This window comes from Eublepharis macularius, chromosome 3, assembly GCF_028583425.1.
Source record: "Eublepharis macularius isolate TG4126 chromosome 3, MPM_Emac_v1.0, whole genome shotgun sequence".
NCBI lineage: Eukaryota > Metazoa > Chordata > Lepidosauria > Squamata > Eublepharidae > Eublepharis > Eublepharis macularius.
In genome coordinates, this window is record NC_072792.1 from 84168386 (window position 1) to 84185244 (window position 16859).

General features: G+C 40.3%; 1 protein-coding gene across 1 annotated transcript in view; it reads left to right on the forward strand.

Annotated features, from left to right (window-relative positions):
• TSPAN7 (tetraspanin 7) overlaps positions 1-14693 on the forward strand; it is a 164981-nt gene extending 150288 nt beyond the window's left edge. The window contains exons 6-8 of the mRNA XM_054974152.1: positions 2138-2221; positions 10016-10088; positions 13606-14693. Of these exons, the coding sequence (XP_054830127.1) occupies positions 2138-2221; positions 10016-10084 (153 nt within the window). The 3' untranslated portion in view covers positions 10085-10088; positions 13606-14693. The remainder of the gene's footprint in view (positions 1-2137; positions 2222-10015; positions 10089-13605) is intronic.
• Positions 14694-16859: the final 2166 nt, after the last annotated feature.

Genomic DNA, 16859 nt, shown 5'->3' on the forward strand with positions numbered 1-16859 from the left:
AATTACATACGTGGAAATCACCGGGTGACCAATACAGGAAGCAGAAGATGGATAAGCTCTATTCTTTCTGCTAAAACAAGACCAGGAGCTGATGGTGATACAGATTATGAGCTCCTAATATCAAAAAATAAAGCTGAAGAGAAACACTGAAGGATCATAGTGCCAAAATACAATCTAAATAATATTCCTGAAGAATTTAAAGATCATGTAAAGAACAGATCGGGAGCCGGAAGAACTGTGGGCTGAAACCAGAGATATTATCAAAGAAGAATATGCAAGGACTATTTCTATAGCCGAAAGAAAGGAGAAGCCTAAATGGATAACTGAGGAAACTCTTAAAATTGCTAAAGATAGAAAGGAAGCAAAAGCAAAATGTAACAGAAATAGTCAAAATTCTAAATGCAGCTTTTCAGTGATGCACTCAGAGATAAATCTATTATAATAACCAATGCAAAGAAATAGAAATTAACAACAAAAAAGGAAGAACAAAAGATCTGTTCCAAAATCATGGCTTGGGATGCTGATCAACATGGAAATACAGTATCTTATCAGGAAGAACTATACAGAAGCGATGGACAGATGACAAATTCTGTTGAAGAAAAAATGCTTTGATGAAGAACCAGAAATCTTAGAAAGTGAAGTAAAAGCTGCACTGAAAGCAATAGGGAGAAACAAAGCACCTGGAGTAGATGGAATACCAGCAGAGCTATTTCAAGCTACAGAAACTGAGTCCACAAAATCTTAACAAGAGTATGTCAACAAATATGGAAAACAAAACAATGGCCCACAAATACTCCGTCTACATTCCAATCCCCCAAAAAGGGATGACAAAGAGTGCAACTATCGTATTATCGCGTTAATTTCCCATGCAAGCGAAGCAATGCTCAAAATTCTACAGCAAAGGCTCTTACCGTATAATGGAACAAGAAATGCCAGATGTTGAAGCTGAATTCAGAAAAGGAAGAGGCATTAGAAATCACATTGCAAATTTACAATAACTAATGGAACATACCAGGGAATTTCAGAAGAAAATCACTCTGTGTTTTATAGATTACAGTAAAGCTTTTGACTGTGTGCATCAGGAAAAGCTATGGAGAGTGTTAAGAGAAATGGGGGTGCCACAACATCTGATTGTTTTGATGTGCAATCTGTACTCTGGACAAGAGGCTGCTGTCAGGACAGAATATAAGGAAACAAAATTGTTTCCAATTGACAAAGGTGTCAGACAAGGATGCATATTATCTCCTTGCTTGTTCAGCCTCTTAGTTTTGTCTGGGACAAATATTAACAAATGGTATCTCATTAGAGGCTTAAAATACTCCTTCAGGTCCCAAACAAACACAGTAGCATACTCTTTTGTGTGGCACTGGCTGGCTGATCATCCTGATTGTTAGAACTGATATTCACATTGGTACTCCAAGAGAGCAATCCTTGAGAGCAGATCAGAATCCTACTCAGGTCTATGAAATGGGACTTGCTCCCAGGAAAGTGGTCTTAGGGATAGCGCTGCAACATGCCTCCTTACCTCATATCTGTGGCATAATTGTTCTAAATAATTCTAAATAATCTACCATGAATCTTGGTGTGTCGTTTGTTGTTCTTCTATATCTCTGTATTAGACTTTCATCTGCTTTATTAAAGTATGCACTTTCAGTTTTTAAGTGTTTTAAACAAACTCACATTGTTTTAATTGCACTCTAAAATACAAAACATATAAACAGGGCTTTTTTTCTGGGAAAAGAGGTGGTGGAACTCAGTGGGTTGCCCTTGGAGAAAATGGTCACATGGCTGGTGGCCCCGCCCCCTGATCTCCAGACAGAGGGGAGTTTCTAAGGCACCTCCAGCTGTGCGGAGGGCAATCTAAACTTCCCTCTGTCTGGAGATCAGGGGGCGGGGCCACCAGCCATGTGACCATTTTCAAGAGGTTCCAGAATTCCGTTCCACCACGTTCCAGCTGAAAAAAAGCCATGCATATAAAGATATATAGTAGTTCCACCTCTATAATTTCAACAAATATACTCTCCCCCTGAATAATTTGTGGTGTTGATTTTAATGTCTGTCTTTAGTTAAATGAAAGTTAAAATCAAAGGTAAGTGAATGTGAATTCCAAGAGTAACTGTCTGTTTTTGTTTAACAGGGCTGTTATGATTTGGTGACCAGTTTTATGGAAACTAATATGGGCATCATAGCTGGAGTGGCTTTTGGAATTGCATTCTCACAGGTATACAGTTTTGATGCTTTGAAAACAAGGTGTGTTTGCTTCTTTCTTCAGCTTAAGAGAAGAATTAGGGTAGGAGACGAGCCACAGACTGCTCATTAGTTCTTAGGTCATCTGTTCATTGATTTCTTTTTCCAACTTAAATGGAGTTTCTCCTTGGGAATATCAGTTACAGCCCAACTAATGACTGCCTCAAGGAGAAAAAAAGGGTACCCTTCTATTGGGTCAAAGAAAGGTTAACCCAATAAAGCACCACCTTAAATGGAGCGTAAACAACTCACATGCCAAACATTTGATCCATGACTTGCAAAGGGTTTCACAGCTCACAGCTGTCTTCTGATTAAAGGAAATAATGAATTCAGAGAACTATTATCTTCAAAATGAAATCATCTGCCTACTTTATCCCATTGGCAAGCTCACATTCAGGGCCATCAACAGCAATGTTGTTTCATTTTTCAGTAAGTATATGAAATAAAAATGTATTTATGTATATGCTATACCAAAAAGATGCCAGAGCAATACGCTAGTGATGTTTTCCATGAGAACTTCCCCTCCCCTCAGTCATTTAATTTCTCTAGCTGTAAACAGAAAGGGGTTAGCTCTAGCTGGTTGCAGCAGCAGATCCCAGTTGAGCTGAATTAATACTGGTCACGATAACATAAGCCATAATAGGGAAAGGTAGTAAAGGCCAGCTGTCTGCCCAAAAGGAAGGCCCCAGAAAACAAAGGTGCTCTTCTCTCCCAAGTCAGACTACTAGACAGGTTGTGGATCCCTGTGTACTAAAAATTTTTTAAACATTCCTCTACAGGGATATTTGCTGGAGGCAATTAAAGCTTCATATGCGTAAATAAGACTTTATCCTGGTCACCTATTCATACTCATAGGCAAAGTACTTCATTCAACACATAGTTAACTAATGGAGTTTACTTCCATCAAGTACAATTAGTAACAGGCAATCATTTTGATCTCTTCTTTAAAGTGTGAGGAGATAGAGGCAGCTTGGCTGGAGAAAAGTGATTTGCCCAGATCGCCCTTATCAGGCTGAGAAGGAATTTTTTCTTGCTATAGGACTGTTCTGGGTCAAGCAGTCAGAGCCACAAAGAATTAACATCCTCTACCCCTTGATGGCAGTTCTACCTAGGAGCGGAGGATTTGGAGAAGTAGCCTCTTTAAGCATATGAACCCTGCAGCAGATCCCGTGCTCCTTTATGTTCAGCCAAATCAGGTGGAGCATGGGTCTACTGGTGACTGTTACGAATGCTACATAAATAGAATCTGCATATTCAGAGGCAGCATCCCTCTGAGAATCAGGAGCTGAAGGTGAACAACAGGGAGCAGTGTTGCTGTCAGAGTTTCTGAGCATCCCAGAGGATCATGACTGGCTGCTGTAGGAAACAGAGTGCTGCCTAGCCATGCCTTTACTCAGATTCAGTAGGATTGTTCTTGTGCTTATCCTACCTCTGACAGTACAGAAAAAAGAAGCCGAGGAGCATTCTTCTTCTGCAAGAGGATTTCTGGCAGGGTTGTCAAAGTATTTGGTCACCCCAAATAAGGGATTTCCTGTACCTTCTCCCTCCTTTTCATTCCACTGTCACTGCTCACCCTTAGGACAAGAGCACATCCTCCTCATCTATTTCTCATCACCTGTGCCCAGTACATCTGGAACTCTCATGAGGTCCTCTCATCTGGCATCTACTGCCATGAGCTCGGTAGGTGGCCTTGGGTAAGCCACTCCTCAGCCCCAGCTCTCCAGCTGTATTGTGGGGATAATAATAACAATGACTTTGTTCACCACTCTGAGTAGGCATGAATCTGTCTAGAAGAGCGGTGTATAAGTGCAGTCATTGTGGTTTGTTTGCTGTTACTAGTTTCAGTTCATTTTGCTCTCCTTCCAAGCAACTCTGTGTGTGAGTGAGTGTGTGTGTGTGTGTGTGTGTGTGAGAGAGAGAGAGAGAGAGAGAGACTTTGTGAGAAACAGCCCTAGTTGTTGGTAGTTCTGGGCAAAATTGTGTATGGCAGGTTGCTGGGATATACAGTGTGAAGTTCTCTTTGCTGAAGGACTGAGCCAAGATCTTTCTGGCATGCTAGTGACTAAAGTGTATTGACTATGGCAATATGTGATCTAGCCAGCTTTTGGTAGAGGAAGATTAATTCAGCGGGTGGTGGGAATAGGATGTTACCTGGCATATTTTTAAGTGATAACATTGTAGAAAGATTCTTTTAGGCTTGTTTTGCATGTGAGAAAAAAATTCTTACCCTTGTTTTTTCTCTATAAAAGGCCATAAAATATAGCTCTGTATATAAGAAAACAGGAAACCTTTTACTTTTTAAATCTGCTTTCCTTGCTGCAAATCAGAATGAGAGCATTTTCATAGTAATCAGTTGCACAATAATACATCAAACAGCATTTTACCTTTAGAAGAATTTAATCTGCCATAAAAAGCCTCCATCTCTTGTTTTTGTTCTGCCACAGCTGAGAATTCTCTCCTGGCCTTCTCTTCGCATAATTAGTTAGAGATTGTTTAGCTTGTGGAAAATGCAGGCTCTCTGAAATGGAAAAAGGGAATGTATGCACTTGCAAGCTTCATATGACTATGGCACTGAATTTGAAAAAGCTGCCTTGGGGCGGAAAGCATCCACACAGTTGAGACTTAACAGGCTTTCCTACTGAATAGAAATGGGTTGTCTGGTCTTCCCATTTCCCTACAGATGCCAACAGACCAGCTGTCCTACCTCTGCTCGCCAATGTGGGCACAAAAGCCATTGATTCCAGGTTGCAGAAAGGAGCTTTTGCTGATCTTCTGTTGGCTGGCTGCGGGAACACTTAAGATAGCCCATTGGGTGTGTAACTGAGGATCAGAGCAGTTCTGTAGTTGTCCTGGCGATGTGGTACAGTGGCCTCCCCCTGAAGCTCCAGGTGACCCACAATAGGGCAGAGATTTCATTTAACATGTATGGCATTTCTCACATTATTTGAAGGTAGGCAAAAAACAGTTGAGGAGGAAATGTCTATGTGGCCAGAGGCCAGACCTAAAGAAGAGGAATATGGTGTGAGCTAAACCTACCACCCTCCATATCTAAGAATTTCTTTGAGGAACTGAGGCAGGAACAACACAATGCATATCTGGTGGTACCCATGTGAGGGTGGGACCCTCACATATGTTAAATCATTTGAAAGATGGCTGTGGATAGTTAGACATTGACCATGTTATCTGGCGTAAGTTTAGCTTAACAAGCATCCTTCAGAGAAAAGTCGGACTAAAACCAAGCTATATAATGTAAAATACAAATTGTCAAAGGCTACATAATACAAATTGTCAAAGGCTACATATGTTTTGGAACTCAGTGACAAATTTCATCATGTATAGACATTTTCCTGTTACTTCCTAAAATCCCCCTGTACATTTAGGAAAGAGGAACTTGGAGCATAGACAGTCCATTAAAAGGTCACTGGTATGACTCTCTCACGATGAAATTGCAGCCAAGTTCCTCATTAGAGAGGAACAAATTATAGCTTTTAGAGCAATGTTGGTCTGGTTTTATTGAGGCTATGGACCTATGCTCTTATTTGTAAATGTATTGGAAATCAATTTTAAAATATATGATACCCATTTGTTTTCATACAGTGAAAGTCTGGTATATTTTGCATTTACCATTTTATTGTTCTGTTTTTATTGGCAGTTTAATTGCCAGAGTAAATTTAAGTGTTTGTACATGTTTGTGTGAGGCATAGTACAGCAACAAATGTGATTTTAACAAATATAATATGGAACAACACCTCCTATTGCAGGCCAAAGTTGACCATATGTAAAATTGGAAAATGGGCCTAAGGCTCAGCCTGGTTGCAGCTATGCTTTCCCATGCAATAATTTTAAATATGAATTTGTCTGTTGCCTTTGTGATTAACACAGAGCACCCCATTCATTATCTTATTTGGAAAAAATATCAAACAAGTGTCTTCCTTGAACATTCTCTAGAACACACTTCTTACTGAAAACTTAGCCTTAAACCTTAGCCTTTATGATATTGCTAATGATTTCTCTAGCAGTTAGCATTGTTAAAAGTGCTTTATAACTCCTGTGTCATTTATTGTCTCATGAGATATATTAAGATCTTAATTGGCCTAAGATTACCCAGAAAGTCTTGTGCCTAACTAGGGCTTCCCTGATCCAAAATACTGCTGAGCAGGGCTTTTTTTCAGCTGGAATGCGGTGGAACGGAGTTCCGGAACCTCTTCAAAATGGTCACGTGGCTGGTGGCCCCGCCCCCTGATCTCCAGACAGAGGGGAGTTTAGATTGCCTTCGGCACCATGCGGTGCAGAGGGCGATCTAAACTTCCCTCTGTCTGGAGATCAGGGGGCGGGGCCACCAGCCATGTGACCATTTTCTCCAAGGGCAACCCACTAAGTTCCACCACCTCTTTTCCCAGAAAAAAAGCCTTGCTGCTGAGCCATTCCTGCCCCTCTCAGCAATCTAGCCACAGCAGCTGATGAAATCATGCATCAGATTTCTTCTCTGAAGATCAGAACAAAAAGTACTCAACAAAATAAATTTAGGGGAAAGGATAGATCAGATATGAAGACACACACAAAATGAACATAAAAACCTCAGAAGTTGTTCACTCTTGTCCACATTTCATTGAAAGCTAAAGGAACTTAAAGCTGAGTTTTTCTGAATGCTGAAAGTTATACAGCCATTTTTGCCTGTGATTAATACTTTCATCCCACTATCTGGTAAAGAAGTTTTTCAGGGTTTTGTGGCATTTCAAAAACATACAAAACATGTTTGACCTGAGATGACCATAGGAAAAAAATGAGACCTGTCTATCAATATAACAGCCTTCCTTTCATACCATTTCTGCCCATTTTTTGTCTGTCTCATTTAGTGAGATGTAGAAATGACTGGGGAATTTGAGGAGGCAGCGTGCCTTTTAGTTAAAACTAACATTCACCCAGAAGATCATGACTTTGTTGATATGAGAAAGTAAACCAAGGAAGGCTTAACAGTTGTAAAAAGTAGTCTAGAGATACCTCAAGACGTAATAGAAGGCAGCACTTGAGTGAGGATCCACACCAAATGTTACCAATAGATTGTTTTTTCAGAGCTTGAATGGTACTAAAGAAATCCCTCAATGAGGAGTAGTTCAGGACTTACTACACAACCAATGTAGTAAAATAAAGAAATACTCCGTAACAAAGTCTTTAAAACAATCAGAACCCTTTTAGGCTGCCGAATATGATGGGTTCTCTGTGGGATTAAGTAACCTGCTGAATTGCTACATTCACAGTGCAGGTCCTAAACACTTGTACCATTCTCATTCCATTAAAGTCAGCTCTGTTTGTCATTCCAGAGGACAGACAACTTAATATACATGCATTCAAATGTAGTAGCCAGGTAACAGTTTCACCAGTATTACTGTTTGTGCTAGAGAAAACAGCTGATGTATGCTAGACTATCAGGTTACTAAAATATTTCCCTTTTTGATTAAATTTGTAGCATGTTAAATTCACCTCTCGAGTAACACATAGGAATTGTGTGTGCCCAATTTCTTTCAGACTAGGTTACAGATTCCCCAGTCTTGCATTAACAGAAGGCTCCTTGCACCAAAGGAAATATCACTATTAGCAGAATGGATAGCTGGGATCTGAGTCCAAAGAAAGCAAATGATAGTGGTGGAAGATCTTGCATCTAGCTTTGTACATGACAGCTGATGTTGCATGTTTTTAATTACACAATATAGACTCTGTATAGGATTCTTACAATTTTGAGAAAGCTAAAACAGTAGCTGAATTTGACACGCTAGGCATCTCTCCATAGTGAGACCTGCATTTGTGAAATGTGGTTTGAATGAACTAATATTGTTCCAGACACACATACTCAGCCTAACCCGCTGCACAGGGTTGTTGTGAGACTAAAAAGGGGGAGAGGAGAATGATATAAGCAGCTTTAGATCCCCCACTGGGGACAAAGGTAGTGTATAAGATGAAGTAAATAAATAACTGTGTTCAAACGTTCATGTAAACAAAGGAATAATTCATAGTATAGAATGAAAAAATGATGAGAAGGTTATTTGATGGACATTTGGAAGAAGGACTACCAGAGGTTAACAAGCTCACTTTTGAAGTGGATTGAGGAATCCACAAAATGAGCAGCATGAGAGTTTTGTTTTTGTTTTTTTTTTAAAAAAAATAATTATTGGTGAGTACATAAAATATTACACAAATTCCCCATCTTACCTAAATTATATCAACCCCCACCCTTTCCCCCCCTCCTTATAGACTTCCAACAGCTTTCCAACCCTTAGCCCATCTTATTATTTAAATTACTCTTAACTATAATTTTTCTAAATCTTATATATATTGTATCACTTATTCTAAGCATATTCAAATTCTTCTATATCTCCAATTTACTAATATATCCAATCTACGTCTCCCTGTTTAACCTATCTATTTTTAATACATTCTTCTTAATACTAATACTAGCTTAGATTGATTAATAACTAAATTTCCCCATTAATGGTAAAGTTACTTCTCTCTCCCCTTTATAAAATCACTCGTTAAGCAGCATGAGAGTTTTGGATGTGCCCTTCTGAACGAATGCAGCCCATGCTGGGAACTACAAGAGGCACAGTGTTACGGCAGTCAAAAGTCTTCCTAAACTCCAGTACCAGATTGGACAGATGGCATGTCGAATGGCACACAATACTAAGCCACTCGGGAAGATTAATCTCATTGTCAGCAAAAATGTGCAGGGCAAAGTTTAGTACAGATTACAGAAGCTTTGTTGGTAGTGTTTTTTGCTCTACTTTCTTAAATATTTCTGCATTCTACTATACTCTGTTATTGAGGTACAGAAATATGGCAAGTAAATTTTACAATGCTGTAATATGAAATGCCCCAAGGATCAAATGAATAAAATGAAACAATAATCGTACAAATCTGTGGGCAGTTTCGGATTCTTGAACAAGTACTGCTGTTGTGTTTTGCAGTAAACTGATGTCACATGTCACTTGCTTGTAAAATCTGACAAACGATATTACATAAGAAAGTTATGCTGGCAGTATCTACACATGCAGCCTACACAGCTTCCCTATGCAAGATCCCTTTTAAAAAAAACTTTACAGATGCAGAAGAGTTTGTGTAATTAGCTGGAGACACTTGCCTGTAACTTCTGAAGGTTTTCTCTGTCTGATCCTCCGCTTTTGCCACACTGACATAGCAAGAAGTGGAAGGTACTATTATGATGTGGGGGTGAATGTGCACGTATCAGCACAGGGATCATTCCAGTGATCCAGGGAGTGCAGCTTGGTTGTGCACTGTTGTGTCACTAGAATACAATAACTTGTCACCATGGAGTTTTTATGGATTTGCTGCATATTAACTTGTATAAAACCAGCCTAAGATGCCTATGAGAAACAGACCCGAAGAATAACTGTTGGTTGCACTGATGAAGGCTTTTCTAATCCTGTTAATGGTTATGATGAGCCATTTCAGCTCAGTGTGCATCTTGGGTAATAGGAATAAAAAATATATTTTTACAATTGTTACCTACAAACAAATCTTACAAAAATGGACATTTCTTTCAAAAAGTAAGTTCACAGAAACCATTAAGATTCATTCTTCTGCAGTTGTTACTGGACTTGAAACTTGCATTAATTCTATGGTTCTGTTTTGTGCTTACATATTCCAAGGCTTTTTTTCAAAATAAAATCAAAATAAAACCTTTCTATGGAGTTGGTGGATTGTACAATGACATTCAGATCCATGTATGATATTTCTCTCTCCCTCTCTCCCATAGTTGATTGGAATGCTGCTGGCATGCTGTCTGTCCCGATTTATTACTGCCAATCAGTATGAGATGGTGTAACAAGGTGGGTCTGTTTATTGCTGTGCACAGGAGGTTGTTCTCCACAAGCTGACTTAGATGCCTCACCTCCTTACTTCCAGCAGCCATTATAGACTTAATAGTCATCTGCATATACTTAATGGATGACCTTTGCAGCAGGGATGAAAACAGTACTGAAAAAAAAAGCAGAAGTTAGATTGGTCCCTCTGTGAAAAAGATGTTCAGTGCTGATTGGCATTATTGGAACATGTAAATTTAAGAAGCTGCCTTTGCAGAAGTCTGGCTCAGTATTGTCTGTTCTGTCTGTCAGCAGTTCTCCAAGATCTCAGATAGAGATGTTTCTCGGCCGTGGTAGCAAAAGAGATTGGAAGCGGGGAGGGGGGTTGAGCCTGAAATCGTTTGCAGGCAGACCATGTGCTATGCCACTCAATTATGGCCCCGGTTGGGTTTAAAAGAAATTAAAAAACCAGTCAAACAAGACTGGTCTCTTGGTTTCAGCCACCTATTTAAGCCTGTAGCTACGGGCAGGGTATCATTTGGGACAACACCCTCCAGTAATATGCCCTCTCCACCGCTGGATTTCCTGCTTTCATTTTTTAAAGCAAGTAGCCCAGGGGTCACCCAACATTTTCTTTATGCCAACTGTTTTGGAGTAATGATCTACTCCCCCCCCCCCCATGTTACTGAGTTTTCAGGGGCAGACTGGGAAATCAAAAGGCTCTGGAATGCCCCCCCCCATAACACCCTGCCCCCTTCATATCCCCTAATAAAGGGAAGAAAACTGGCTGGAGGAAAGGAGGCACCACCATGTTCCTTATTGGTGCAGCTGAGTGCACTACCCTTCCTTGCTGGCCCGAAAGAATCTAGGTTGGCAAGGAGAAGCTATGCTCCACAATCTCCTTCTGCCTGGGCCCTAGCTGCGGTGTTCTCCTTACTTGCATGACTAGCCCAGCAATGATACTGTGGCCAAATCAAGCACTGAAGCCACCCTCTGGTGGGAGCAGCTTGAGCTTGGCTAGCCTCTTCCCATTCAGGACTGAGCACTTATCTTCCCTTTGTCCAGTGGTAGCTTGTGCTCAATTCAGCTGGCTTTTTTGCCCATGGGAGTGGGGACTCGGATCAGGAAAGGCCAACCGGGACTTTTCTCAGTGACCATAATGACCAAACTGCCCCAGCAAGTTTTTTTTTCCTGTCCCAGAAACAGAACATTGAATAGGAAGAGCACAGAAATGAAGCTGTCAGCTAGGCGTCACAGAGAAAGTTCCGATGAACTAAAAAGCTTTTAACAAATAAAAGCCTGGAGCAGACCGTTTGTGATTTTTTCCTGGATCTTCCAGGGGATGTATGAGCTTTGGTTGCCAGGCCCGATGTGGCAACCAATGGGCGATTTGAGGGACAGGTGCATGGGGGGTGGCCACTGTCAATAGCGTCATGTCAGTTCCGGTTATGCCTCTCTAGGAATCATGAAAACTCTATAGTTTTACTTGTCATTTCTGGGTTTTCCCAGGAAACAAGAAGCAACCCTAGCTCACCTGTTGGACACGCCTGCTCCAGTTCTCTTCATTGCAGAGTTAAAAAGCTAAATATGCATTCAGTTTTTGTCAAGATTGCCTGAAAGGAAAGGGGAAAATGCAATAGGCTAGAGGTCTGGGCTGAGTTAGTTAATCAGATTAATTCTCCTGACCAAATTCATTCTTATCTCCTCTGCTTCATCACCTTATCTCCTTGAGATAGGGTTGCCAACCTCCATCTGGAGCCTGGGGATCTCCCAAACCTACATCTGATTTCCAGATTACTGAGATCAGTTCTGCTGGGAAAAATGGCTGCTTTGGACGGTGAATTCTATGGCATTATATCCTTCTGAGGTCCATCCCTTCCCCAAAACCTGCGCTTCCCAGGCACTACTCCCAAATCTCCTGGTATTTCCAAACCTGGAGTTGGCAATCCTATTCTGATTATAGTGGGGAATTTGCCTCAGGAATAGGAGGGGCCATGAGAAGTGGGCAGGAGCAGAAAAATGAATGCCTAGTTTTATTTGGTCTGACATCTGGTTTTAATCATTAATTGCAAATCACCTTGCTATAATTTGCCTGTATCAAGGAAAGCATGTTTCTGAGAATATGTAGAATGAGTTTTACTCACAAATGGATAACTACTAACAAGCTCCTGTCCCCCAAGGGACTGAAGAAGTGCTATAATCAGACAAGTTTCTTGCTACAGAACCTCTTGCTACAGGAAACCCCCCCCCCCCATCACTGTCCACATCAGGCTGAGCCTCTGGAGATGGAATACTTACTAGGGTTCTAAAATGAGAAAACATTACAGAATGAATTTTGTTCTTCCCCTTGAGTTTTGTGCTGAGTGTCCTCTCTTACCACCACAGTACAGTCTAAGTGTGCATGTCAGAGACCTCTGAGGCAAAGGTCTTCCTACTGAACTACAGGGTGTCCTGGTTGGAGTTTATGTGATGCTGTGGGGACTGTAATTGGGTGCAGGAAAGAGGATTTAGCTGCCACTGAGGATGGAGTTATATGTTGTTGCTGTCATCAGCATCCTGTGCTTCACCAGGGCTTTGAGATGGGCCCTTAACTGTATGTGTGTGTGTAGGGGGGGGCTTGGCCTTTTCTATTGCATGCCTGCCTATGTGCTGTGTCGTGGTTTTTGTTAGTATAATGTCCCATAGGTTTGGGGTTTTTTTCCCCAGGCTAGACTGACTTAGGGAGCTGGCTGACTTGCTACACCCCTAGATCCACCCCTTTCCCCTCCAATGCAGCAACTTGCACAGGCGTTGCTCCATGGTGTTCTCAAGCTAGCACCTAGCTGGGGCACGGTACCACCTGGGCTTTCTGCCAGTGTATCTTGGAAATACACTGCTGTAGCAGGTAGTTGGATTCCTGTGCACTTTTGCCTCCCTCTCTAGGACTGTGCTGTGAGGAGTATTATAGCATAAGCTACGGTGAACTAGAGGCCACTTCTTAGATGCTTGTAGTATGTTCTCACTATATAGACATGTGTACATGAAGGTTTTTTTAAAGTTGTAAATGGAACAATCAAAAGGCCATGAAATGCTGGAAGTACACAGTGAGTTGTAACTATGTAAAATGAATGTATAATTTTAAAAGTGCCGAGACCATTCACAGTAATGCAGTTTTCATAACTTTATAGTTATATATGACTACTAGTAAAGACTAGCTACATGACAAGTTGGGCACTGGTCTATGAAAGCTTGCACTAACATTAGGGTAACTTACACTAGAACAAGGGTAGCCACAGAAGGTGCTACAAGACTCCTGTTTATTTTTGCTGCAGTAGATTAACACAGCTGCCCCTCTGAAATGAATGCAGAAGCTCCTGTTCTTGTACCCCACATGCTGAAACCTAGATATTACTAGGTTTCCAAAGGTCGTAAATACCCCACATGCTGAAACTCGCTCAATATTGAACTCGTGTTTGAAATACAGAATCATTATTGATAAAGAATATTCTTCAGAATGGTAGTAACCAAACCTCCTTCCTCTGGCTCTGTTTCTCTATTTTTTCAGGGGGTGTGAAATACCGCTCCTGTTTTCAGTCAGGAATTGGAATAAATAATTCTTGGAAGACTTTTAAAGAATGTTAGAGCACATATACAACTACACACACACACACAATACCACCAACCACCACCTTCTAAACTCTGTACCATGCGTAGTGTACCATTCCGTGAAGTACTGTTGTGCCACAGAAATAGCCTGAACCATTCAGCATCCAGTACTGTACACTCCACTTTGAAGGCTCTGCATATGATGGCACTATGTGTATGTTCTTGGTCAGATTGTAGTTGCATTGTAAAGTTAACAGAAGTATTTCATTAACAGCGATGATTGGACTGTGCATGTTGTGACTGGAGGGCATAATTAGCCTTTTGCCATGGTTAATAAACGTCACACACATTCATATTAAACCTGTATACAAAAAATATATATTATTTTGATTATCAGACTTTCAATTTGTAGGTTTTGTTTAACTACAATGTTTTCCCCCCACTGTAACCAAACTTCCCCCTGCTTGAAAACAACTGCCCCCAAACAAGAAGAAATGTAAAATAATGTGAAGATACTTGAAAACAAAAAAATTTATGTCAGAAATATGCTTGAGGGAGATTTGTTCATTTGATGTTCTGCTGCATCTTTGATTCTTAACCAATATTGTATGCCTCGTGCGTTTACCAGTAGGCCTTTGTTTAGTGCATTTTGCCTCTAAATTGGAACCTGTGTCATATTGTTACTAAGCTGTGTTGTTTGCTTACTGTGAAGGTGGTAATTTTGCTTCCTTTTTATTAGATAATTATGGATTAATCAAATTATGCTGTAATGTGACATTCTTCTCTTTTTTTTTCTTTCACTCTCCTTTTGCATTGAAGTTGCCACAAAAATACATTGTCACATCAATCAAAATTTCCAAAAATAAATAAATAAATAAAAGTGCGTATAGAATGTTTTGGGGGGTGGGGAGCAAAAGTTTAAGACCTTTAAAATAACCAGGAATTTTTAATAAGGCCTCTGTCTAGCATGCCAACAAGAATGCATTGATATTGTGAGTATTTGTGATATACATATTAATAAATGGAACCATTACTGATTTCTACTGGTTTCCGCTTTATTATTCAACACTAACAGACTTCTGTTTTCTGTAACAACTTATAAAAACTTGCATTCTTAAGGATATTGCTCCTTCTGATCCTGATAGAGCATCATCAGACTGGGCTAATATCAGGGCCTGGAGGTGTTCATTTAATGCACCCAACCCTGCAATTCAGAAAGCAGAAACTGAAACCTCACCCCATTCCTCAGCATCTATACCTGTGTACCACAGAGAGATGGACCAGTACAGCCTGCCTTGTACATCTGAACTGAACTAAACCAAACAGTGCTTTGACAGGAAATTCTTCTGTGAGACAAAAGACTTCCCACTGATGACTTACTGTAATAACAGTACAAATCAGTCGCATACCTCTGCAGACAAGCTTTGAGGCAGGTGCTGAAGGCACTTCACGGCTAACAACTTCTTTCTGTAACTAGGCCATTTATGCTTACTAGTTAAAAAGTAGTCGCGCCTCTGGTGCCAGGCTCTTCTTCCCAGGGTTCTCTTAGCATGGTCACTATTGATCAAAGTCTTTACCTATTAATCACAGTCTTCAGTCTTATAGCAGGACTCCCAAGAAATTCTTTGTTCCAACTTCTAGTTTCCACTGGTGTCCTTCCAGCTTTCACTAATTTGTTCCTAGCTGCAATTCTCTCTTAGACTTCTCTTATTTTTCCCTCTCTCTCTGCCTTCCCCTCAAGAAAAAGGCAACCGTTTCTTTGGTCAGCGACAAGGGTCAACGGCTGTTGGGTGATGTTGCACTGGAAAATGGTGTCATAACAGCAGTATCATGAGAGCATGGATTTTATGTATTTATTTATTTAAACACTTTATATCCTACTCTCTCTAAAATATGCTCAAAGCATTCTAACAGACTATGGATGTTCATACACAGATTTCTGCTTCCATTTTGGCTCTTTAGCATATTAGATAGGCTTGAGGTGATGGAAACCCCCACCTGTCACCTCCCCCACCCAGCCTTGCTCACCTAGCTGCCAGGGACAAAAAGCATTGGGGGAGAAGCACCCACTTGTGCTCCCACGTAGCAGCAGAAAATGACATCATTTTCTGGTATGAAGGAGGAGCTGTGAGTCACTCTGAAGCCCAGTTCATTAAAAATCACCCACTTGGAGGTGATTTTAATTATTTGGGCTTCAGCTGAAACCACAGCCGCCGCACACACCCCATTGCTCTGGAAAATGGGGAGTTACGGTTGTGCTGAAGCCCAATTCATTAAAAAATCGTCTCCAAATAGGCAATTTTTAATGAACTGGGCTTCCGCTCAACCAGCAGTTCCCCCATGGTGCTGGAAAATGACATTATTTTCCTCTTTGAATATATTTTGGATAGAATAGGATACAAATTATCTAAACAGACAAACAAACAAATAAAATACATGTGCTGGGGAAAGCATGTAAAATGTATTAGAATAATTCAGAATTTGCTTTTTAATGTTCAAATCTGCAAACATTTTTTTTTCTGTTTCAGCATGGTTCTCACTATCCAACCTTAAACAGATAGTTTATGAAATATGGCTTCATACTCAGAATAAATCCAAGAACAAGCAGGATGTAGTTTGAAATGAGCGTTCTTTGGGAAAGTGTCATTTTATGGTCAGAGGTGTCTTACTTCATGCCTTCAGAGGAAACAAATTAGATGGTTTAATAAAGTCTTGTGAAGTTCTTCTAATTGGGTCTATATATGGTAGTAATATCCTAATACCACTAAATCTCTCATTCTGTTTTATCTTTTAAATTTGAGATAGATACAACATGATGTATTCTTTTTATTTCTAATTTCATTGACCTACACTAGCATTTTTAACTGTTATTCTTTATTTTATTATTTCAAGAGTGATTAGACTGATTTGAAATAAAAATATTTAAAGATAATGAGAGACAAGTTTTTTCACTTGACACCTGGAATTAACAAACTTCTGACCGGTCAGAGGGCTGATTACTCCTTCTCCTGACACCCTTTTAAATAGCATGTTCAAGTGCCAGAAGTCTGTGAGGTACAGAGAATAACTACCATTATTATTGTTGTTGTTATTTATAAATCCACCTTTCTCACTGAGACGCAAGACAGATTAACCAGTGTAAGACAAATATAATCAACAGCTGAGCTATCCAATGAACAATATCAGAAATCTGAAAACAGGAAGACTCCAAGG